Source organism: Podarcis muralis, chromosome 7 (genome assembly GCF_964188315.1).
Source record: "Podarcis muralis chromosome 7, rPodMur119.hap1.1, whole genome shotgun sequence".
Classification (NCBI taxonomy): domain Eukaryota; kingdom Metazoa; phylum Chordata; class Lepidosauria; order Squamata; family Lacertidae; genus Podarcis; species Podarcis muralis.
The window spans coordinates 89,170,796-89,195,761 of NC_135661.1; the positions used below are offsets into that span (position 1 = coordinate 89,170,796).

The 24,966-nt window shown below is 47.6% G+C and overlaps 1 protein-coding gene across 1 annotated transcript in view; it reads left to right on the top strand.

The window, feature by feature from the left end:
• LOC114603117 (leucine-rich repeat and fibronectin type III domain-containing protein 1-like protein) overlaps positions 1 to 23,145 on the top strand; it is a 65,446-nt gene extending 42,301 nt beyond the window's left edge. Inside the window, exons 3-6 of the mRNA XM_077932401.1 lie at positions 9,588 to 10,198; positions 13,729 to 13,850; positions 20,622 to 20,783; positions 22,855 to 23,145. Coding sequence (XP_077788527.1) covers positions 9,588 to 10,198; positions 13,729 to 13,796 — 679 coding nt within the window. The 3' untranslated portion in view covers positions 13,797 to 13,850; positions 20,622 to 20,783; positions 22,855 to 23,145. The remainder of the gene's footprint in view (positions 1 to 9,587; positions 10,199 to 13,728; positions 13,851 to 20,621; positions 20,784 to 22,854) is intronic.
• The last annotated feature ends 1,821 nt before the right edge of the window (positions 23,146 to 24,966 follow it).

Here is a 24,966-nt window from a genome sequence, read left to right on the forward strand (position 1 = left end):
GGCACGGAATTTGATCGCGGCTTCTGGAAAATTGCTGAACACACGTGCACAATCACACACAGGGCACCGGTGGCTCAGTGGCAGAGAATCTGTCTTGCAAGATTCCAAGTTCAATTCCTGCTGGAATCTCCAGGTAACGATGGCAGAGGCTCTGTGATGGCCTGGGATTCGGACTTGGAGGCTGAACCTGAGGAATCCCAGCCTGCACAGGAGTCCCCGCCTCCAGAACCAGCTGAGCCGGGGCTGGGGCCTGAGCCTGAAGGGTCCTCACCTGTGCTGGATCCTCAGGTGCAGGCACCAGCTGAGTCTGCTCTGGCTCCTGAGGTGATGGAGGACCCATTGCCTGCAGGTGCTCCACTCTCAGCCCCGTCAGGGGAAGCTGAGGTCGCCTCTGGGTCTGGTAACCCTCCAGCCTCTCCTGAGCTGCAGAGGCTCAGGGCAGAGAGGCGGAGGGAACTAAGTTCCCGCAGGAGGAGTGCTCGCCTCCAGGCCAGGAGAGGCGAGTCATCTGTGGACCGGGGCCGCCCTGTGCCTCGGGGCAGATAAAAGCCAGCCAGCCCCAGTCCCAAGTTGCGGGAGCAACATTGTTGGTAGCCAGTTCCTGCCTGAACCCTGTCCTGCTGGATCTCCTGACCTCGCCCGACTCCCTGCCTTGGACCTAGCTTCAGCTTTGATGGACGGCCTCAATATTGCACCCTCGACCTCAGACTGGACTCAGACCACACCTCACGGAAAACCATGGGACCAGCACAGGCTCCTTCCTGAAATCCTGGACATCTTCTGCCAGTCTGTGTTGCCAGTATTGGGCTTTATGGACCAGTGTTCTGATTCAGCACGAAGGATCTCCCTAGCTTTCCACGTTGACTCTCCCAAAGGCGCTTTCCTCCTGGCCAAGTTGTGGAGCCTGCTCCCCTTATTCCTGACAGCGTGCAAAAAGTCTTCAAGGTGACTTAGAGAGACAGCTGGGGGGAAACAATAGGACGCTAAACATTAGAAGAGGAATAAGCATAAATAAAACAGATGCCCCACAAAAAAAGCAGATTTCAGCAGCCGAGAGAGAGCAGAGCGTATCAGAGACAAGCAGCTGCTGCAATCGGTCCTGATAATAGCCCGGCTCTTAAATAAACTAATTGGAACAGGGTCTCCTTGCTCCTTCCGAGAGAAGGCGGCATTGATCGGGGCAGGCAGGGAGCACCCGGCGGAGGCTTATTAAATTATGAAGGCAGCTCTGCAGGAACAGAGAAAACGTATAGTGGGAGCTTAAGATAAGATAAGAAGATAAGAAAAGGCCGTTGGATCACACCAAGGACCCATCTGGTCCAGCATCCAGTGGCCTACTACATTTAAGAATCTAGGAATGTTGATAGACTGTCTCTGGACCTGGAGGTTCCATAAGAAGAGCCCTGGGTACTTGAGCGAGTCAATGGCCCATCTACAGTGGTACCTCAGGTTAAGTACTTAATTCGTTCCGGAGGTCCGTTCTTAATCTGAAACTGTTCTTAACCTGAAGCACCACTTTAGCTAATGGGGTCTCCTCCTGCTGCCACGCCGCCGGAGCACGATTTCTGTTCTCATCCTAAAGCAAAGTTCTTAACCAGAGGTACTATTTCTGGGTTAGCAGAGTCTGTAACCTGAAGCGTCTGTAACCTGAAGCGTATGTAACCCAAAGTACCACTGTAGTGGGAAACCCTTATACCAGATTTGAACACAAGTGCCTTCTCTGTGGGAATGTTCAGGGATGCAGGAGAGGATATATTGTTTGATTACAGCCTTTCCAACTTGTGTAAACAAGTTCACAATTTAGCAGAGTAACATTCCCCTTTTTAAACTCGCAGCGGATGCATTTGCTCAGGCTCGCTAAAGCCTCTATAGTAACTGTTCTGGTATTTCCCCCTTATTCCCTCATAAAAGATAAGACACGGCACAGCCTTCTATAAAAGTATAAAAAGAGTTTACTCACACATCATTCTGTTCACAGTCGGATCCCAGAAGGCAGACTTAGCTTAGAAAAGTAACACACACCTGGAAACTACCTCATAAGGAGACAGTCCCTTTGTCCTCTCTGGGCTGGAGGCCAAGAGAGCATCTTTGGCTAAGCAGATGTTGCTTCTTTGATGCATGTAGTCAAAGAGAGAGATGGCTGCCCTGCCCTGTGCATTTGTCGTTACCTGCACAGGTGAGGCCACGCCCACCTCTAGTCCCATGCAGAGGAAGTCTGTCCCAGCCCAGAAGGAAACAGGAAGTTGACCTGCTGGCTGGACAAACATTCCTCCCCATGTGTAAACATGTTCCCTCTAGGAAGGTTGTACTTGACTGCTCTTGTGTTTCCCATCCCACACTCTCCTCTTCGGTTTCCAGCAACTCGTGTTCAGAAGCATAGCTGCCCCCTCTATGAACATGTCTAATTCTCTTCTAAAGCTATCCAGGTTGGTGGCCATCACTGCCTCCTGTGGCAATGAGTTCCATAGTTCGTACTCTGTGAAGATTTCCTTTGTACTACCTGTCCTGAATATTTCAGCATTCAGCTTCATTGCGCCTCCTCTAGAGGAGAGAGGGAGAAAAATACCTCTCTTTCTCTGCTCCAGCCATGATTTAATAAACTTCCATCTTTTCGCCCCTTTCTCCTTTTATCTAAACTAAAAAGTCCCTAATACTACAACTGTTCTTCACAGAGGAATCACTCCACTCCCTCCATCATTTTGGTCGCCCTTTTCTGAAACGTTCCCAACTCTAGAATATCCTTTCTGAGGGGAGGCGACCAGAATTATGTGCAAAGTTCTCCAAATGCAGTCGCACCGGAAATTTGTATAATAGTAGTATTAATAATAATAATAATAATAATTTTTATTTGTACCCTGCCCTTCTGGTTCAAAAACCAGGCTCAGAGCAGCTAACAACAAATTTATTGCAAAAGCAGCATAAAATACAGTATAAAAACACGAATAACAATAAAATTCAAAGTTCAGAAATCAATTTAGGGGAAATCCATCTAATAAGCATTAGATAATCACCAGGGCTAGCTGGCTGAATTAGTCATTATGTTATTGGCAGTTTTATTTTCAATTTCTTTTCTAATGACCCCCAGCATGGAGTGATTTCAGGTAGCATTCCCAGAACTTCAGACGGCGGCGTTGGGATTGATCTACCCTGCGTTGAAATTATCGGTCCCTCGTCACCCTTAAAACCCGAAACTGGTTGCTTCTGATGTGTGTGAGGACGAAAACAACTTCTCCCCAGAGCGTCCCACCCCCTCTGTCTGTGTGAGTCACCTGTCTGGATGTGCCTCCTGACAGGAACAGTGACTCAGTCAGAGACCCAACAGGTGGCTCGTTCCGTCTCCTTTGAGAGTGATGGAGCGATTCCGTGACGCTGACAACTCAGTCGTTTCTCAGCTGGATATGCCTGGAATGGAAAAAAAGAGCCCCCTTTCTCCCTCGCTTGTGACACCAGAACTCCTGGATTTTACGTTGCAAGATTCAGGTCAGAGAAAAGGAAGGTTAACGTTTAGTTAACCTGTGGAACTCTCTGCCACAGGAGGCAGGGATGGCCAGCAAATATGGGTAGCTTTAACGAAAGAAGGAGACTCCGCCACACTCCTTGGCAGCAAATTCCACTGTCGAACAGCTCTCACTGTCAGGAAGTTCTTCCTAATGTTTAGGTGGAATCATCTTTCTTGTGGTTTCTTTCTTGTAATTCCTCTTTTGTTAACATTGTTAGGTGACTTCCTCAAATCCCCCTGGCTGAGTTTCCATATATATCATTGTAGCAGTTTTCCAAAACTATTTTCACATAAAATTTACATAGTCAACTAACATCTTTCTTTCTTTTCATTTTAACTTTAAACACATTATTCTATAACATCCCATATTTAAATCCTAGGCCAATCTGATACTTGCAAGCAATTCTATTTAGATTTATCTTAGCATATTTAGATAAATAGTCTTTAATTTTCTTCCATTCCTCCTGGTACTCCTCCTCCTTCTGGTCCCGGACTCTTCTGGTCAGGTCGGCTAGCTCCCAAAAGCCCATCATCTTCACCTGCCATTCCTCCACTGTTGGTACGTCTTGTAATTTCCAATTTTTGGCCAACAAAATTCTAGCTGCCGTTGTGGCATACAAAAACAATCTGACATCTTTCTTGGGCAATTCCAAACCTGTTATTCCAAGTAGAAAGGCTTCTGGTTTCTTGATAAATGTATTTTTCAACATTTTTTTCAATTCATTATAAATCTTTTCCCAGAAGTCTCTCACCTTCTTTTTCTTTGCATTTCCAACATAGATTATCACTTTTATGGTAGCTCTTTGCTAGTTTTACAGAGGTTAAGTACCATCTATACATCATTTTCATAACATTTTCCTTTAACACCATACATGCAGTGAACTTGACCCCTCCTGGCATCCTGAGTGCCAGACAGGTAGCCATTCCAGAAAGAACAAACCTAGATGAAGACCAAAGGGTGCGATTCACTTGGCTGGGAAACAGGGAAATGTAAATATCTCTTTTGTTCCACTTGATGGGTGTTTGGTGGAGGGCAAGGGGAACCATGGGGCAGGGTCCAGGATGCTCAGATTACGGCCACCAGACCTCCCCTTCCATGATGTAAACATGTTGGATGAGTGATGTAGTTTGGGGGTGGTGTGTGAAATGGGGGTTAGGTAAAGGTAAAGGGACCCCTGACCGTTAGGTCCAGTCGTGGCCGACTCTGGGGTTGCGGTGCTCATCTCGCTTTATTGGCCGAGGGAGCCGGTGTACAGCTTCTGGGTCATGTGGCCAGCATGACTAAGCCGCTTCTGGCGAACCAGAGCAGTGCATGGAAACGCCATTTACCTTCCTGCCGGAGCGGTACCTATTTATCTACTTGCACTTTGACGTGCTTTCGAACTGCTAGGTTGGCAGGAGCAGGGACCGAGCAACGGGAGCTCACCCCGTCGCAGGGATTCAAACCACCGACCTTCTGATCGGCAAGCCCTAGGCTCAGTGGTTTAACCCACAGCGCCACCCAGCTAATAAAAGTTTGGGTTCTCTTTTGTTCTGGGCTTCCACCTTGTTCCACCTTGTGGCAGATGGGAGTCCTGTCGCGACAGTCTTCAGTAAAGACCAAGCCTACTGGCTGCTGTTTTGCTCTGGTATTCCTGGCTGGGGTCCTTGTTTTTTTGTCCAAGGGAGCCCTCAGATTTCTCCATTAACAGTTGAGAGGAACAGGGGACGCGACCTTAGAGCATGCCACTCTGTTGTTCCAGTAGCGGCTGCAGGAACTGAGAGAATTGCCTAGGATTTCAGACCAGGAGCTAGAGGCTGCCAGAGGGGTTTGGGCCCTGGGCATTCTGCATGCAAGGCAGGTGCGCTCTTCCGCTGAGCAAACAGGGTGCCTCTGCCCAGACTTTCGTGGAATATTCCACCCCACCTCCCTGCACCGTCGTCCTCTTCTGTTTTTCCTCCTTCCTGCACGCATCCCCCCTCGAAGCTGCTGAGTTGCTCCTCTTATTTGCAAGGAGGCAGAGAGGCTGTCAGAACCTGTCCCCTGGGTAGCCATGCCTCCCCTTCCCCCTGCGCCCTGGCAGATGGCCCAGAACTAGCCTGTCTGCCTGGCTGGCCGGAAAGAAACGGCTAATGTTAAGTGACCTACTTACGATGCGGAACGCAGCCATGTTGCCTGCGCGCCTCTCCAAATCCCGGTTGCAGGCGTGGGAACGCAGAACTCCAGAGGCTGTGTTGATGCGAGGCGGTGGGGAGGGAGGCAGGCCAGAAATGGGGGAGACCTGGTCGCCCGGCCTCAGAAAAGGGCATTGTGGAGTTGGAAAATGTCCAGGGAGAAGTCATTCCTCTCCTCTTTTGTGAAGTGAGACACCAATGCGGGCATCCTGGCAGGAGAGTGAAAAGGGAACTCTCCCTTTGAGCAGGGTACAATGGATTTGTGGATCTCTCTGCCACAAGATGGGACGCGGGTGGCACTGTGGGTTAAACCACAGAGCCTAGGGCTTGCCGATCAGAAGGTTGGCAGTTCGAATCCCCGTGACGGGGTGAGCTCCCGTTGCTCGGTCCCAGCTCCTGCCAACCTAGCAGTTCGAAAGCACGTCAAAGTGCAAGTAGATAAATAGGTACCGCTCTGGTGGGAAGGTAAACGGTGTTTCCGTGTGCTGCTCTGGTTCGCCAGAAGCGGCTTAGTCATGCTGGCCACATGACCTGGAAGCTGTACACCGGCTCCCTCAGCCAGTAAACGAGATGAGCGCCACAACCCAGAGTCGGCCACGACTGGACCTAATGGTCAGGGGTCCCTTTACCCTTTACCTGCAACAAGATGCATGAGGCTTATAATAATAATATAATAACAATAAAATTTTGTATTTATACCCCGCTCTCCCCAGCCAAGACCTGGCTCAGGGCGGCTAACAACCGATATAAAAACAAATTGATTGAAATACAACTTGGAAAACCAGATTAAAATATAACTTTAAAACATTTAAACTTAGAGAGATGTTGATGGCTCTAGCTTGTCTCACCCCCGGCACAGGTTCATGAAGGGGTGGCTAAACTGATCGAGGGTTATGGAGAGACTCTGCAAGGAGGAAAGGTTGTAGCACTTGGGAATTCTGCAGCTAAGAGAAAAAGCGTCTTCTTCTGCGATCCCTTGTAGCTGAGCAAGATTGTCTTCCATAAACGCGGTTTGAACAGTGAGTCCGTAAGTGACTGTGGAGGCCGACTCTGGATCCACACGTCCTTCCACAGTGGGGACATAGGTTTCCGGGTGGGAGTTGATCCCGGTGCGGATTTGCCAAGCGTGCCTTCCTCTTAGGGCAGGCACGGCCAAACTTGGCCCTCCAAATATATAACAATATACTGAGATTTCTCTGAATCTCAGGACTCCCCCCCCACCCCACCCCTGGAGTCCCATTTTAAACATTTAAAACCGCATCTTTTTCCAAACTCTTAACTTTTATATCAATCTATATTATCCATGGTCAAAACAAAAAAAAAAATCCTTCCAGTAGCACCTTAAAGACCAACTAAGTTAGTTCTTGGTATGAGCTTTCGTGTGCATGCACACTTCTTCAGATACACTGAAACAGAAGTTGCCAGATCCTTCTATATAGTGAGAAGGTGGGGAGGGGTATTACTCAGAAGGGTGGTGGGATGTTGCTCATCTCAGCTATCTGCCAATCACCCATTCCCACCACCCTTCTGAGTAATACCCCTCCCCACCTTCTCACTATATAGAAAGATCTGGCAACTTCTGTTTCAGTGTATCTGAAGAAGTGTGCATGCACACGAAAGCTCATACCAAGAACTAACTTAGTTGGTCTTTAAGGTGCTACTGGAAGGAATTTTTTTGTTTTGACTATGGCAGACCAACACGGCTACCTATCTGTAACTATATCAATCTATATTATCCATGGTAATTGTTACACTGCAAGTGAAATAAAAATCCTGCCAATGTTTCCATCTGCTTACAGTGGTCTCTTAGATAAGTTATAAATTTTTCCCGTTCTTTTGTAAAGTTTTTGTCCTCTTGGTTCCTGAGTTTTCCAGTCAGCCGCTCTTTAACTCTCTGGGCAACCTGCAGAAAAACTTGAATTGCCTTTTGCTCCAATTCAGCATTAAAGAGCAGGTTTTCCTGGGGAAAGTGATGGTGTAACAACAACAAGAAGAAGATGATGATAAGAAAGGGTTATTTTGTATGCAATAGCTGCAGCTAGACTTGTATAGTGGTACCTCAGGTTAAGTACTTAATTTGTTCAGGAGGTCCGTACTTAACCTGAAACTGTTTTTAACCTGAAGCACCACTTTAGTTAATGGGGCCTCCTTCTGCTGCCGCCGTGCGATTTCTGATCATCCTGAAGCAAAGTTCTTAACCTGAAGCACTATTTCTGGGTTAGCGGAGTCTGTAACCTCAAGCGTATGTAACCTGAAGCGTATATAACCCAAGGTACCACTGTACTTGCAAAGAATTGAAACGGAAACACCATACCCACAAAAGAGGACTGGATTTGTAAATTATCTTAATTTATTGATATGGCGAGACTAACAGCAGCCATAAGGTACCAGACAAATCAGAAACTGAAGGCAGAATGGAAATGCTATGTAGAGTACATGACTAAACACTGGTCTAAGGACAAAATGTTGGTATGTATGGATTAAGCTTGTAAAAGGAAATAAGAAAAATTTACCTATACGGTCATACCTTGGGTTAAAGTTGCTTCAGGTTGTGTGTTTTCAGGTTGCGTCTTGCGGCAACCCGGAAGTAACAGAACGCGTTACTTCCAGGTTTTGCCTTTCACGCATGTGCAGACGCTCAAAATGACATCACGCGCATGTGCAGAAGTGGCAAATCGCAACACGTGCATGCGCAGACGCGGGTTATGTTCTGCTCATGTTGTGAATGGCGCTCCAGAACGGATCCCTTTCGCAACCAGAGGTACCACTGTATTAAGAACATTAACGTTAAGATATATAAGATGCAATATACAATAAGAGCTCTAAGTTTAAGAGACTACGAGCTGTGGGAGAGGGAAGAAGAAGAAGAAGAAGAAGAAGAAGAAGAAGAAGAAGAGGAGGAGGAGTTTGGATTTGATATCCCGCCTTTCACTCCCCTTCAGGAGTCTCAAAGCGGCTAACATTCTCCTTTTCCTTCCTCCCCCACAACAAACACTCTGTGAGGTGAGTGGGGATGAGAGACTTCAGAGAAGTGTGACTGGCCCAAGGTCACCCAGCAGCTGCATGTGGAGCAGCAGGGAAGCGAACCCGGTTCCCCAGATCACGAGTCTATCGCTCTTGACCACTACACCACACTGGCTCAGGAGTGTATTATTTTCTTTTTTCCTCATTTGTGTTTATGTATGTGAGATTGTCAAATGTCTGTTTGTTTGTCTATTTTTGAAAATAATTTTAATAATAATAATAATAATAATAATAATAATAATAATAATAATACAACGCTTGGCCACAAACCAGGAAGGTGCGGACCTGTGCCTAGATGGCGTGGGGTAAAAGGTAAGTTTGGATGAGCCCTGATAACTCCTTTTCTCTCTCTTTTTTTAAAAAAATAATATTTATTACTTTTACAACAATTTAAACACTACAAAGAAAAGAAAAGAAACCAATACGATACAATACAAAAACACTACATAACACTAAAACAATAAACTGACAAGACAAAACAGAAACAATTTAAAACACATCAAAAGAAATTTCAATATCTTATCTTTCATTCACATATTTCAACGACCTCCTCACACCTCCCTTTTCGTATTCCACTTCTATTAATTTATTTCAGCAATTCCTTTCCCTCTTCCTCTGTTTTCTATCCTATAATTATCTTAACACAAACTAACCTTATTTTTTTCCTTTAATATTCTATTAATCTATTTATACTTAATTCCTTATAACATTTCTACTATAGCCATGTAACTTCATTCCAACATTCTTCTAACATTCATTAATTTTGCAATGTTTCTGTAAATAGTCTTTAAACTTTTTCCAGTCTTCTTCCACCGACTCTTCTCCCTGGTCTCGGATTCTGCCAGTCATTTCCCCAGTTCCATATAGTCCATCAGATAACACCTTTTCTCTCTCTCTCCCCCTATCTCAGAATGATCCCTTCGTCCAGCAAAGCCTTCCTGGTGAAGGACCTGGCCTCCGGGCGGGACTACAACTTGTGCGTTCTGGCGGTCTACAACGACGGGGTGACGTCTCTGACGGCCACCCGCAGCCTGGGCTGTGTGCAGTTCAGCACCCCACAGGACGCCCCCCAGTGCCACTCGCTTCACACCCAGTTCCTGGGGGGCACCATGATCATCATCATCGGGGGCATCATCGTGGCCTCCGTCCTGGTCTTCATCATCATCCTCATGATCCGGTACAAAGTCTACAGCGGGCAGGAGGAGCACAAGAAAGCCAAAGTCAGCAACGTCTACTCGCAGACCAACGGGAACCAGCCCCACGGAGCCGGCCTGCCCTGCTCGGCCTCCAGACCCGAGGGGTGGGGGGTCGCGGACGGCTCGGGGGCCGCCCGGGTGAGGAGGGACTGCAGCGTGGTGGCTTTGGGCAAGGACAGCGAGAAAGGCCCCAGGAGCCACCCCTCGGAGACGGGAGCCGAGGAGGCGCCGTCTCCCCGGAGAAGGAGGTGGTCACGGACTAATGTGGACCTCCATAGCAACCCCTCTGGGCCTGGGGGAGAGGTGTCCAGGGCAGAAGAGCAAGGTAAGCGAGTCGGGAATGTAGGAATGTTCAGGGTGGCAGGAGAGCAAGTTCCTTTACTTAGCAGAGTTTACATTTTCCTTTTTACATGCACAGCAGATAGCTGGTCGCAGGCTCGTGTGAGTCTCTCACTATTATACAATTCAGTCTGTCTCACATTAAATTGTACGTTCCTGGCCAGTTCCCTCAAATCCCTCTTAAAAGAATGAAGAATGCTGCTGAAGTGGCATACATAAATAAAGTCCTCCTTTCTTTTGGTATGTCTTGACCTAAAATACCTAATAAAAAGGCTTCTGGTTGGTTTTTTTACAAAAGTTATTTTTAACATTTTCTTCAATTCATTGTATATCATTTCCCAGTAGGATTTTACCTTCTTACAATCCCACCACATATGATAGAACGTACCTTCTGTTTCACATCTCCAACACTCTTTGTTTTCGTTTTGGTACATTTTTGAAGCTCTCCTCCCCTCTTGTATCCCAGAGCCAGAAGAGGCGTGAAGAGAGCGGAGGAGAGGTTGGCTTCATGCAGGCGCAGTCTCTGCTTGCTTGGGGAAAGCCCCGGAGAGGAGGGGACTTAGAAGGCTTTGGGGAGGTCCTTTGGCTGGGTCGGGACGATATGGGATTGGGGGGGCAACTCCCATCTCTTGCGGGGACGCAATTAGTGTTTGGGTGTAACCTTCAACACCTCCCTTTATATGGAGGCGCAGATTGCAGCTATAACAAAGGCGGCATTTTTTCATCTCCGCCAAGCTAAGCAGTTGGCTCCTTACCTCTCTCGCCCTGACCTAGCCACTGTGATCCATGCGACGGTCACCTCCAGACTGGATTATTGTAACTCGCTCTACGTGGGGCTGCCCTTGAGACTGACCCAGAAACTCCAGCGGGTGCAGAATGCCGCGGCGAGACTCCTTACGGGGTCCTTGCCGCAGGATCACATTCATCCAGTGCTTTACCAGCTGCACTGGCTCCCGGTGGAGTACAGGATCAGGTTTAAGGTGCTGGTTTTAACCTTTAAAGCCCTATATGGCCTAGGACCCTCGTACCTACGGGACTGCCTCTCCTGGTATGTCCCAGGGAGGACCTTACAGTCTTAAATAAAAATATCTTGGAGATCCCGGGCACAGGGAGGTTAGGCTGGCCTCAACCAGAGCCAGGGCTTTTTCGGCTGTGGCCCTGATCTGGTGGAATGCTCTGTCACAAGAGACTAGGACCCTGCGGGACTTGACATCTTTCCACAGGGCCTGCAAGACGGAGCTGTTCCACCAGGTCTTTGGCCAAGGCACAGTCTGACTCCCTCCTTTGGCAATCCTCACAGAACCTCTAGCCCAATGGTTGCCATTAATTTGATTGGAATTAATTTTATAATGAAATGATTTTAGAATGTTTTATCGTTTTACTGTTGTTAGCCGCTCTGAGCCCGGCTTCGGCTGGGGAGGGCGGGATATAAATAAAATTTATTATTATTATTATTATTATTATTATTATTATTATTATTATTAGTATTGGCAACTGATTTTCATGGAGGAATGAGCTGCTCTGCTCATTAATCCTGACACTCAGTCAAGTCTGTGGATATATATATTTTGCTAATAACGAGTTAACTCCATCTTTGAACTGTGTGCTTGCTGACCGGCACTCTCTTGTGACAGGTGATAGGTCACACTGCCTCCCACATGATTCTTTCTTGGTTCAGGGGGTTGGCAACCAGCAAACTCTGGCCCAAATTTGGCCCTCTTTGAATGGCTCTCTTCCCCTGGTCCCAAGGCAAGTGGTTTTGAACGGCTCGCTGCAATTGGAGATGTGGAATATGGCTGCTCCCTTTCCTTTTACACTTTCCTTCTCCTCCTTTCCCCCATTCTTCAGACCTTCCACGCGCTGCTGTGGTAAAGACATTCACTCAGTTTTTGATGGCTGCATTCGACCTGCAGTGATACTGGGTTTCAATATTTTTTTTATGACTGACATGCAACAGCACCCGGAATTTGAGCACCCGACCGCGTGCAAGGTTTTATACGTGAATCCTGCCCAAACTATTCACGAGAGGCCTGCGAGTCGAAGGCTCTCAAACATTTGCATTTGTACATTTCCATTTGGGGGAAAACCAGGTTCAAAATCCGAACGTTTTTGCTTTTCCGTTGTGATTTTAAATACCTGTTGCTGCTCTGAGCATTTCACAGAACTGAATTTCTAGAAGCAATGCAGTTCTGCTTGTGGAGAGGGAAAGCCACACCAAAAGTAATAATAATAATAATAATAATAATAATAATAATAATAATTTCTTTATATCCCGCCCTCCCCAGCCGAAGCCGGGATCAGGGCAGCTAACAACAATAAAATAGTACAACATACCAAAATCATTCATTATAAAATTAACTCAAATCAAACCAAACTGATGGTAACCGCTGGGCCAGAGCTCTGTGAAGATTGCCAAAGGAGAGAGTTAGGCTGTGCCCTGACCAAAGGCCTGGTGGAACAGCTCTGTCTTGCAGGCCCTGCGGAAAGATGTCAAGTCCCGCAGGGCCCTAGTCTCTTGTGACAGAGCGTTCCACCGGATCGGAGCCACAGCCGAAAAAGCCCTGGCTCTGGCTGAGGCCAGCCTAACCTCTCTGTGGCCTGGGATCTCCAAGATGCTTTTGTTTGAAGACCGTAAGTTCCTCCGTGGAACATACCAGGAAAGGCGGTCCCATAGGTACGAGGGTCCTAGGCTGTATAGGGCTTTTAAGGTTAAAACCAGCACCTTAAACCTGATCCTGTACTCCACCGGGAGCCAGTGCAGCTGGTATAGCACTGGATGAATGTGATCTCGCAGCGAGGACCCCGTAAGGAGTCTCGCCATGGCATTCTGCACCCGCTGGAGTTTCTGGGTCAGTCTCAAGGGCAGCCCCACGTAGAGCGAGTTACAATAATCCAGTCTGGAGGTGACCGTCGCATGGATCACAGTGGCTAGGTCAGGGCGAGAGAGGTAAGGAGCCAACTGCTTAGCCTGGCGGAGATGAAAAAAAGTCGCCTTTGTTATAGCTGCAATCTGCGTCTCCATGGAAAGGGAGGCGTCGAAGATTACACTCTTAACGGACGGTGCTGGCACTAATTGCGCCCCTGCAAGAGATGGGAGTTGCCCCCCCCCATCCCATATCGCCCCGTCCCAGCCAAGGCAGTTTAATGAAAATTGGAGCTGATTGCAGCTGATTGAAATTGTTGCAAAGTGTAGAATTGGGGTGGGCTCAGGGCAGAGAGAAAATGGGATGCGATTCTTTGGCCGGGGATGGAAGAAGTGAGAAGGATAGACGAGGGGGAAGAGATCCCCGGGGCTTATGGACCAGAAACTTGATGTTTGTGTGGCTTTCTGGCTTGAAGAGCTCTCTTGAATCTTTAATGTCTGTAAGGCAGGCAGAAGTTCATCAGGTGCTGTTTCTTTACCGTGCGAAGGGGGAGAAGCTGCAAGTCCGGGTGCACCCTTCAAAGGGGGGGGGGGCACCCAAGGCCTCTCCTCTAATACCCCCCCCCCCACCTGGTTGTCTCTGTTCTCTACAGATCCCCAGCTGATGCCACCTGCTGGCGAGAGGAAGAATGGCGGCGAATGGACGGACGTCAAGATCTGAGCTCCGTTTGGGGGCCCCCAGTGGGAACAAGGCATGGCCAGACCGGAGCCTGAGGTGGGAAGTTCTCTCTCTCTCTCCCCACATCCCATCCACCACTGCAGAGGAATATTGCAGAGCGTAGTTGAACTGCGGAACTCATTGCCACAGGAGACAGCTATAGCCACCAACCTGGGCAGCTTAAAAAGAGGATCAAACAAATCCATGGAGGAAGAAAGGGCTTATCAAAGGCTACTTGCCAGCAGGGTGGATTTGATTTAAATCAAATCGATTTAAATCATGATTTAAATCACTAGTCAGTAAGACTTGATTTAAATCTTTTTTCTTTTTACAGATTCATTCTTGCTGGTATAATCTTAATATTTACAACCAGATGAAGGAACGATAAATTTTCAGAGTAGTTTTTACGGCACTATCAAAAATTACTGATTTGGTTATACTATTTGAAAATACATAGACCAGATAATTATGAAATTATGGCGAGGTTTAATAAGTTCACTGTTTATATTTGGACAACTTTTCTGCTGTAATTTATTGGAAGGAGAAAACCAACCATTTCCTTAATAACAATTTAAACATTTAACAAAAGCAATAGCATTATAGTGTATGCATCCATGTTTGTTAACTGACGTGGTTTAAAAAACACACACCTTAGACTGAGTTTTAGCACACAAGGATAACTTAAAACAAATCCTGATTTCCTGATGAATAGCTTTTAGACTACAATGCAAATTAAATAGAAAATGATCTTTAGAAAGATTTTTCCCTCCGAAACCATTTTATTTTAAAAATCTGTGGTTGTTTTTTTTTTAAAAAAAACTGATTAAAATTTAAAAAATCCGATTACATTTTTTTAAAAATACAATTATTTTTTTTTAAAAAAAACCAACATTGATTTTTATCCACCCTGCTTGCCAGGACGGCTGTTCTCTGCTTCCATCGTCAGAGGCAGCGATGCTTCTGCATCCCTGTTGCCAGAAGCCACAGGAGGGGCAGAGGGTCTTGTGTTCGAATCCTGTGGGTTTCCCATTGGGGCATCTGGTTGGCCACTGCGAGAACAGAAGGCTGGACTAGGTGGGCCTTTGGCCTGCGCTGGCAACCAGACTCTTCTTAGGTTCTAATGGAACCTCCAGGTCTCGGCGCAGTCTATCTGGATCCCTCAGTTCTTAGGTGTATTTGACCACTGTGAGAAGAGGAGGCTAGACTAGCTGAGCCATTCATCTGATCCCATAGTGTACACTCTTCCTATATGTTCTTACGATGTTCCCCTTGGCTGGGATGGTCTTTTTCTTCCACGAGCGCAAATCCTATTTTTGCTTCCCACATCCATCCATTTTCGCAGCAGCCCGAGCCCCATAAATTTAGCAATCGAAGCCTTATTCCGTCCATCTTCCAAAGGCATTTATTAGGAACAGTCCCATGGTTTTTTCAGAAAATGCCATATTTTTAGTAATGCCATAGAATCGTAGAATTTTGTTCAACCCGATTTGTTGTGGTGAGTTGTATTTGTCCTGCGGAAGGGGGTAAATTCTCTACAGATGAGTTTTTAAAATTTTTAATGTTCCCCAAGTGCGCAAGGGTTTTGCTATTCTGGGCAACAAAAAACCCGCCTGTGTGTCGTAGTGGTCAGATCGTGGGACTAAGACAGGGGTCAGCAACGTGCGGCCCGTGGGCCAGGTGCGGCCCACAAAGACCGTTTTACTAGCCCAAGAGCCGCCCCCAAACCGAGTCGCCCGCTCGGTGAGTCCCCCGTGCACTGTGCTAAACCGGCCCAGCGTGGTGTGGGGACTCGCCGAGCAGCGCCGAAAATCACGTCTGCGCATGTCCAGACACCAAAAATTGCTTCTGTGCAGGTGTGATTTTCGCTGTCTGGGCATGCGCAGAAGCGATTTCCGGCACCATCAACATCCGCAGGTGCAATTTCCGGTGTTGCGCTGCACCGCCCCAGCCCACGGACGACCGCCGTGGGAGTGATCCAGCCCATGGCTGGTAAACTTTGCCACCCCTGAACTAGGACATGGGTAGGTAAACTAAGGCCCGGGGTCCGGATGCGGCCCAATCGCCTTCTAAATCCGGCCTGTGGACGGTCTAGGAATCAGCGTGTTTTTACATGAGTAGAATGTGTCCTTTTATTTAAAATGCATCTCTGGGTTATTTGTGGGGCACAGGAATTTGTTCTTTCCCCCCTCCAAAATATAGTCCAGCCCACCACATGGTCTGAGGGACGGTGGACCGGCCCACGGCTGGAAAAGCTTGCTGACCCCTGTTATAAACAGCCACAGTATCCTAGGCACCTAAGCAAAGCCTGATGAGTCAGGCCAGTGGCCCATCTAGTAACAGAATCACAGATTTGAAGAGTTGTTAGGGACCCCCAAAGGCCATCCATTCCAACCCCTGGCATTGCAGGAATCTCAACTAGATCATACCAAACCCGCCAGGGACAGTCCCAGATTTACAGAAGCCGTCCTGGTTTCTGATTTGATCTGGGAATACCCCGCTTTCCTTTAGGATGTCCCTATTTTCGTCAGAGAAATGTTGGAGGGTATGGTACTGGAATCCTGCGCTAGAATGTGCCACACAAACCTGCAACATCTGTCTGCCAGAGGAACATCAATATCTACAGATATCTTAAAATAAAAGGTAAAGGTAAAGGACCCCTGGATGGTTAAGTCCAGTCAAAGGTGAAATTCGTTCATTCCCCCCCCCCCCCAAAAAAAAATAGTCCGGCCCCCCCACAAGGTCTGAGGTACAGTGGACCGGCCCCCTGCTGAAAAAGTTTGCTGACCCCTGGACTAGGACATGGGAGGCCAGGGTTCGAATCCCACCCCCCTCAGACATGAAATTGACCACCTTGGTCCGGCTGATGCTTCTCAGTCCAGTCTACCTCGCAGGGGTGTTGTGGGGATAAAATGCGGAGAGGGGAGAACCACGTTAAACCACCTTGAGCTACTCGGAGGAAAAGTTGGGACAGAAATGCAATAAAACAATAATAATAGACAACGCTACTTCTTTCCCTCTCCACCAATTTAATCTGGATGTACCCTTGGCTGGGGGAAATCCAATAAAGTTCTTTGGAACAACAGCATCCGCAGCCCAAATCCTGTTGCCGACATTTCCATTTGCAATATCTCAGCGCTTCTCTTAACAATATCAAGTCCCCTGGAGCCTTCCGAAGTTGAATTTCAGAGTGGGGCATGTCTGTGCATGCAGACTAAAGGATTGTGCAGTCTGCAGCTGCTAAAAAAGCCAATGCAATTCTGGGCTGCATCAATAGGAGCATAGCATCTAGATCAAGGGAAGTAATAGTGCCACTGTATTCTGCTCTGGTCAGACCTCACCTGGAGTACTGTGTCCAGTTCTGGGCACCACAGTTCAAGAAGGACACTGACAAACTGGAACGTGTCCAGAGGAGGGCAACCAAAATGGTCAAAGGCCTGGAAACGATGCCTTTTGAGGAACGGCTAAGGGAGCTGGGCATGTTTAGCCTGGAGAAGAGGAGGTTAAGGGGTGATATGATAGCCATGTTCAAATATATAAAAGGATGTCATATAGAGGAGGGAGAAAGGTTGTTTTCTGCTGCTCCAGAGAAGCGGACACGGAGCAATGGATCCAAACTACAAGAAAGAAGATTCCACCTAAACATTAGGAAGAACTTCCTGACAGTAAGAGCTGTTTGACAGTGGAATTTGCTGCCAAGGAGTGTGGTGGAGTCTCCTTCTTTGGAGGTCTTCAAGCAGAGGCTTGACAACCATATGTCAGGAGTGCTCTGATGGTGTTTCCTGCTTGGCAGGGGGTTGGACTTGATGGCCCTTGGGGTCTCTTCCAACTCTATGATTCTATGATAATGCATTTTGGAATCTTAGAACTGCTGAGTTGGGGGGGACCCGAGGCTCATCTAGTCCAGCCCCCCGCGATGCAGGAATCAGAGCTAAATAATCCCTGGCAGTCGGACACCAAAACCCTTGTTTAAAAATCTCCGGTGAAGGAGAGTCTGCCGCTTTCCGAGGGCATTTGACCGTCGAACAGCTGGCAGAAAGTCATTCCTATAGCGTAGTCAGAATCCCCTTTCTCATGATTTGAATCCATTGGTTCAGGTCCGTTTTCCATGTGACAGTCCTTCGGATATTTTAAGATAGAGGGGCATGGGTGGCGCTGTGGTCTAAACCACTGAGCCTCTTGGGCAGGTGTCAGCAAACTTTTTCAGCAGGGGGCCGGTCCACTGTCCCTCCGACCTTGCTGGGGGCCGGACTATATTTTTGAAGGGAAAAAAAGAACGAATTCCTATGCCCCACAAATAACCCAGAGATGCGTTTTAAGTAAAAGGACACATTCTACTCATGTAAAAACACGCTGATTCCTGGACCGTCTGCGGGCCGGATTTAGAAGGCGATTGGGCCGGATCCGGCCCCCGGGCCTTAGTTTGCTTACCCCTGATTTATAGGGTCTCCCCACCCCCACCCCCCAGTTTCCTCCCTCTAAAATATGCTGTTGTAATTAATAATAATAATAATAATAATAATAATAATAATAATAATAATAATAATAATAATTTATACCCCGCCCATCTGGCTGAGTTTCCCCAGCCACTCTGGGCGGCTCCCAATAAAGTGTTAAAAACAATACAGCATTAAATATTTAAAAGTTCCCTAAACAGGGCTGCCTTCAGATGTCTTTTAAAGAGAAGATAGCTGCTTATTTCCTTCACATCTGGTGGGAGGGTGTTCCACAGGGCGGGTGCCACTACCGAGAAGGCCCCCTGCCTGGTTCCCTGTAACCTCACTTCTCACAGGGAGGGAACCACCAGAAGGCGCTCGGAGCTGGACCTCAGCGTCCAGGCAGAATGATGGAGGTGGAGACGCTCCTTCAGGTATACAGGACCGAGGCTGTTTATGGCTTTAAAGGTCAGCACCAACACTTTGAATTGTGCTCGGAAATGTACTGGGAGCCAATGTAGGTCTCTCAGGACCGGTGTTATGTGGTCCCGGCGGCCGCTCCCAGTCACCAGTCTAGCTGCCGCATTCTGGATTAATTGCAGTTTCCGGGTCAACTTCAAAGGTAGCCCCATGTAGAGCGCATTGCAGTAGTCCAAGCAGGAGATAACTAGAGCATGCACCACCCTGGCGAGACAGTCTGCGGTCAGGTAGGGTCTCATCCTGCGTACCAGATGGAGATGATGAACAGCTGCCCCGGATACAGAATGGACCTGTGCCTCCATGGACAGCTGTGAGTCCAAAATGACTCCCAGGCTGCACACCTGCTCCTTCAGGGGCACAGTTACCCCATTCAGAACCAGGGAGTCCCCCACACCTACCCGCCCCCTGTCCCCCCAAAACAGTACTTCTGTCTTGTCAGGATTCAACCTCAATCTGTTAGCCGCCATCCATCCATTGTACTTCTGCAAGCATCAGAGTTTATTTTCCCCATTGTGGGTTGGTGACATCATTTTGTCCACATGAAGAAGAGTACGTGGAGAATTGCGCTCGCTGCTCATATATATATGAGTTTCAGTGCCCAGACCAACCCCGCTCTTGGCTTCTAAATCAATAGCGGACGGGCTATTGCAGGGTAATTGAATATAGCAGGCATGGAAAAGGTTTCAGCCATCTCTATTCACTGAGGGATGGAAGACCAGGGCTGGTTTCAAGCCTGCCTCCAGGCAGCTCTTTTCCTTCTCCTGCCTTTGGGCCTTTAAAATAAAAAGGGAAAAAGTATTTTTTTATTAAATCTTACCCATATAACCCAAATAACAGAAGAGAGCCTCGTGAGAGAAGAACGCGTTAAAAGCTAAACTGCATTGAGGCTGGCATGGGATGGCCATGCTTTTAAAGCATATCATTTTACCTTCCAAGAATCCTGGGAATTCTAGTTTGGTTAAGGGTGGGAGTCATAGCGCTGTGGGGGGTAAACTGCAGTTCCCAGAATCCTTTGGGGGAAACAATTATTTTAAAATATATTCATTGGTTTTTCAAGGATTTTGTTGAAGCAAATCAAACAAATCACAGAACGGTAGAATTCTACGAGTTGTCAGGAAATCTTCAGCCGTGATTGCTGCATGGCAGGAGGGTTGGTCTAGACGACTTTGGGGGTCCCGTCCAACTCTACATTTCTAAGGCAACTCTGGGCATGTGCCAAGTTCCTTTTCCTAACCGAGGAGTAACAGACTGAGGTTGAATCCTGACAAGACAGAAGTACTGTTTTTGGGGGACAGGGGGCGGGCGGGTGTGGAGGACTCCCTGGTCCTGAATGGGGTAACTGTGCCCCTGAAGGACCAGGTGCGCAGCCTGGGAGTCATTTTGGACTCACCGCTGTCCATGGAAGCGCAGGTCAATTCTGTGACCTACATTGGCTCCCAGTATATTTCCAAGCACAATTCAAAGTGTTGGTGCTGACCTCCAAAGCCCTAAACGGCCTCGGTCCAGTATACCTGACAGCTATGGAAAGAAGCCAAGTTACAGGGAACCAGGCAGAGGGCCTTCTTGGTGGTGGCACCCACCCTGTGGAACGCCCTCCCACCAGATGTCAAACAACAACTACGAGACTTTTAGAAGACATCTGAAGGCAGCCCTGCTTAGGGAAGCTTTTAATGTTTGATGTATTACTGTATTTTAATACTTGGTTGGAAGCCACCCAGAGTGGCTGGGGAAGCCCAGCCAGATGGGCGGGGTATAAATAATATATTATTATTATGATGATGATGATGATGATGATGATGATGTAGCCAGTGCTGGAGTTCTGGGCAAGTGGCTTTCGAGGAACAGTCTCTCAGGGGGACTTAAACCACCCCACTCCCAGATTTAAAACAACCGCTCTCTCTTTTTCTTTCCTCAGATCGGAGCTAGGACTTGCAGCTCACCCCTCCTGCGCGTCCCTCCAACCTCCCGGCCTCTCGCCAGGCAGCGAATCAGCAGCAGGAGTAAAGTCCTGCCTTCGTGGACTGGATCGGGGGCTGAGCTGGGGCTGCCAGGGGGGGCCACGCAAAGAGGCTGGGAGGTGAGTTTGGGTCCCGTTTTCGAAATGCGACACATCGGTTTGCCTGGGTTCTCTGTGATTCTGCAGCCGTGCAACACAGAAGGGCAATTCTGGTGCCGAGTGCGAAGCCTGCCCTGAACGCAGTGCCCCAGGAGTTCCTTCACCCCATGGCATTGTGGGTAGAAAGCACGGGGGCCGCTTTGACCATTCTGTCGGCCATATTGTGCTACGTGGCATGTTTCTTTTCCCACAATGCCTCGGGGCAAGTGCCAGCTGGGGCTGGTGGTAGCCCAAAATAATATGGAGGGCAATGTTCTGGTCGCCTCATCTCAAGAAGGATATTGTGGAGTTGGCAAAGGCTCAGAAAAGGGTGACCGAAACAAAAAAAGGGAGTGGAACGGCTCCCTTACGAAGAAACTTGTTTTTTATCTTTTTAATGGTTTCATTGCATGCTTTTGTGGGATGTGAAACACAAGAGCAGTCAAGTACAACCTTCCTAGAGTGAACATGTTTACACCTGGGGAGGAATGTTTGTCCAGCCAGCAGGTAAACCTCCTGTTTCCTTCTGGGCTGGGACAGACTTCCTCTGCATGTGACTAGAGGTGGGCGTGGCCTCACCTGTGCAGCTAAAGACAAAAGCACAGGGCAGGGCAGCCATCTCTCTTTTTGACTACATGCATCGAAGAAGCAACATCTGCTTAGCCAAAGATGCTCTCTTGGCAAGAGAGGACAGAGGGATTGTCTCCTTATGGGATAGTTTCCAGGTGTATGTTACTTTTCTAAGCTAAGTCTGCCTTCTGGGATCTAGATTCAGAGCAACGAAAACCTAAAACGTGTGGGAATGTTCAGGGATGCAGGAGACGATATATTGTTTGATTATAGCCTTTCCAACTTGTGTTAACAAGTTCACAATTTAGCAGAGTAACATTCCCCTTTTTAAACTCAGCGGATGCGTTTGCTCAGGCTCGCTAAAGCCTCTATAATAACTGTTCTGGTATTTCCCCCTTATTCCCTCATAAAAGATAAGACACGACACAGTCTTCTATAAAAGTATAAAAAGAGTTTACTCACTCACATTCTGTTCACAGTTGGATTCCAGAAGGCAGACTTACCTTAGAAAAGTAACATACACCTGGAAACTATCTCCTAAGGAGACAGTCCCTTTGTCCTCTCTTGGCTGGAGGCCAAGAGAGCATCTTTGGCTAAGCAGATGTTGCTTCTTCGATGCATGTAGTCAAAAAGAGAGGCCACGCCCACGTCTAGTCACATGCAGAGGACAAACATTCCTCCCCATGCGTAAACATGTTCCCTCTAGGAAGGTTGTACTTGACTGCTCTTGTGTTTCACATCCCACACTCTCCTCTTCGGTTTCCAGCAACTCGTGTTCAGAAGCATAGCGGCTTCCTCTATGAACATGTCTAATTCTCTTCTAAAGCTATCCAGGTCAGTGGCCGTCACTGCCTCATGTGGCAGTGAGTTCCATAGTTTGTGCTCCGTGAAGAATTCCGTTGTGCTACCTGTCCTGAATATTTCAGCATTCAGCTTCATTGCACCTCCTCTATAGGAGAGAGGGAGAGTCCAGATTCTTAATACGGGAAGATTTTCACATTGTCTCCCAAAAATTGCTTTCCGTGACTTTTGCCCGCATTGTTCTGCCCGGACATTGTGGACCAGCACCGAGGGCCTTCTGGCAGTTCCCTCGCTACGAGAAGCCAAGTTACAGGGAACCAAGCAGAGGGCCTTCTCAGTGGTGACACCCTCCCTGTGGAACACCCTCCCACCAGGTGTCAAAGAGAAAAATAACTACCAAAGTTTTAGAAGACATCTGAAGGCAGCCTTGTTTAGGGAAGCTTTTAATGTTTAATAGGTCATTGTATTTTAGTGTTCTGTTGGAAGCCACCCAGAGTGGCTGGGGAAACCCAGCCAGATGGGCAGGGTACAAATAACAAATTATTATTATTATTATTATTATTATTATTATTATTATTATTAATGTTATTATTATTAATGTTATTATTATTAATGTTATTATTATTTATTTTAGAGCATCACGGGATCTAATGGCCTTTTCCTATTTTCTCTCCCTCCCCAGGTTGAATTTCCGGACTGCACATCACTCCTCTGCTCTCTCTCCCATCACAATGGTGCTGCCCATCACACCATCACAATTTGAGGGGTGGGGCCAGCAGCCCCTGCCCCAGACCCTCCTTCACGCCTCCCGCGGGGTGGGAGAGTTGGGCTCCGCGCCTGCCGAGGTCTCACCCATGTGCTGTTTCTACTGGATTCTCATTCGTGGACCCCCACTTTTCTTTTCTACGAAGCTCGCTCCCGTTTTTCTAAACCGTGTTCCGCAATTTTCTAATAAACAGAGTTGGAAACCAGCGACGGACAGGGTGGCAACGGGAAGCTCCCTAAAAAGGGGTGTCTGTCTGTGTCTGTGTGGCTTCTTTCCATAGCTGTCAACCGTCCCTTATTTGGTGGGAAAGTTCCTTATCTCAGTGCCGTGTCCCGCTGCTGTCCCTTATTGATGATGTCCCTTAAATTTCCCGGGTTTCAAAGGAAGCAGCTCCTCTCCCTCCCTCCCTGCCGGCCAGGGAGGAGGGAGGCTCCAACTGTGTTGCTTGGCTGTGTTGCTCACCCAATAAGGAGTCTAAGAACGACTGGGAGGAGGAGCTTGCATGCCTTGTGCCAATCAAATCGGCCACGTTGCCTGGGGACTCAGCTTTGCTCAGCGCTTCCCAGCGGAGAGGTGACGGTGGTTTTCCTTGCTGCATCCCCTTTGCCAGGTTGCTGCGCTGTGGGAACCACCGCTTGAGGCTTTGTTTGGCTGCTGGCTGGGCTGTCTGCCTTTGGCTTGGAGGGGCTCAGAAGTTGAACATAGCTGTGCCCCTTGGAAAATCCCTTATTTTGGCTGCTGATCCCTTATTTTTGAGGCTGCTGGTCCCTTATTTTCAGATCTGTAAGTTGACAGCTATGGTTCTTTCCAGAACGAGTAAAGGATAACATGAACCAAGCTGTTTCTTAATAATGACCCACCCAAACTCCATTGGCTCAAGCCTGGCAATAAAAGGAGAACCAAATCAGCAAAAAGTTTGCACTGTCCACAAAAATGGCATCCTCTCTCCCTGCCTCCTAAGTTTCCCAAACACTGCAGCCCTGTGCATGTGACCAAAATGGGGGCGGGTTCATTGCAGTAGGCCATGCCCCCGTTTGGCCATGTGACACAGCCCGCTGTATATGTCTGTACAGTGGTACCTTGGTTCTCAAACTTAATCCGTTCCACAAGTCTGTTCCAAAACCAAGGCGCGCTTTCCCATAGAAAGTCATGCAAAACGGATTAATCCGTTCCAGACTTTTAAAAATAACCCCCAAAACAGCCATCTAACATGAATTTTATTATCTAACGAGACCGTCGAGCCATAAAACGAAAGCAATAATCAATGTACTGTACTATAAAATAAATAAGGTAGTATTGTAGATGATAAAAATTAAAAATAGTTCTTTTTCTTACCTGCACTGATGATAGTCGTTGTTTGGATGGGGTTTTATTTATCCATTTCTGCAGTCGCAGATTCAGTCAATCAGTAGTTCAACTGGGTTCCACACAGTCACAAAAACAAATGAACAGAAAAAGCGTCTAAAACAAAAATGCAAAATAGATAGCAAAAACAAAAGCGGCAAACTTAATAATAATAATAATTTATTATTTATACCCTGCCCATCTGGCTGGGTCTCCCCAGTCACTCTGGGCGGCTTCCAACCGAATATTAAAAACAATACAGCATCAGACATTAAAAACTTCTCTAAACAGGGCCGCCTTCTGTTGTCTTTTAAAAGTAAAATAGTTGTTTATTGCCTTGACATCTGCAGGGAGGGCATTCCACAGGGCAAGCGCCACCACCGAGAAGGCCCTCTGCCTAGTTCCCTGTAACCTCACTTCTTGCAGTGAGGGAACTGCCAGAAGTCCCTCGGTGCTGGACCTCAGTGTCCGGGCAGAATGATGGGGGTGGAGACGCTCCTTTGGGTATACTGGGCCTTTGAGGCCATTTAGGGCTTTAAAGGTCAACATCAACACTTTGAATTGTGCTCGGAAACGTACTAGGAGCCAATGTAGGTCTTTCAAGACCGGTGTTGTGTGGTCTCGGCAGCCTCTTCCAGTCGCCAGTCTGGCTGCCGCATTCTGGATTAATTGCAGTTTCCGAGT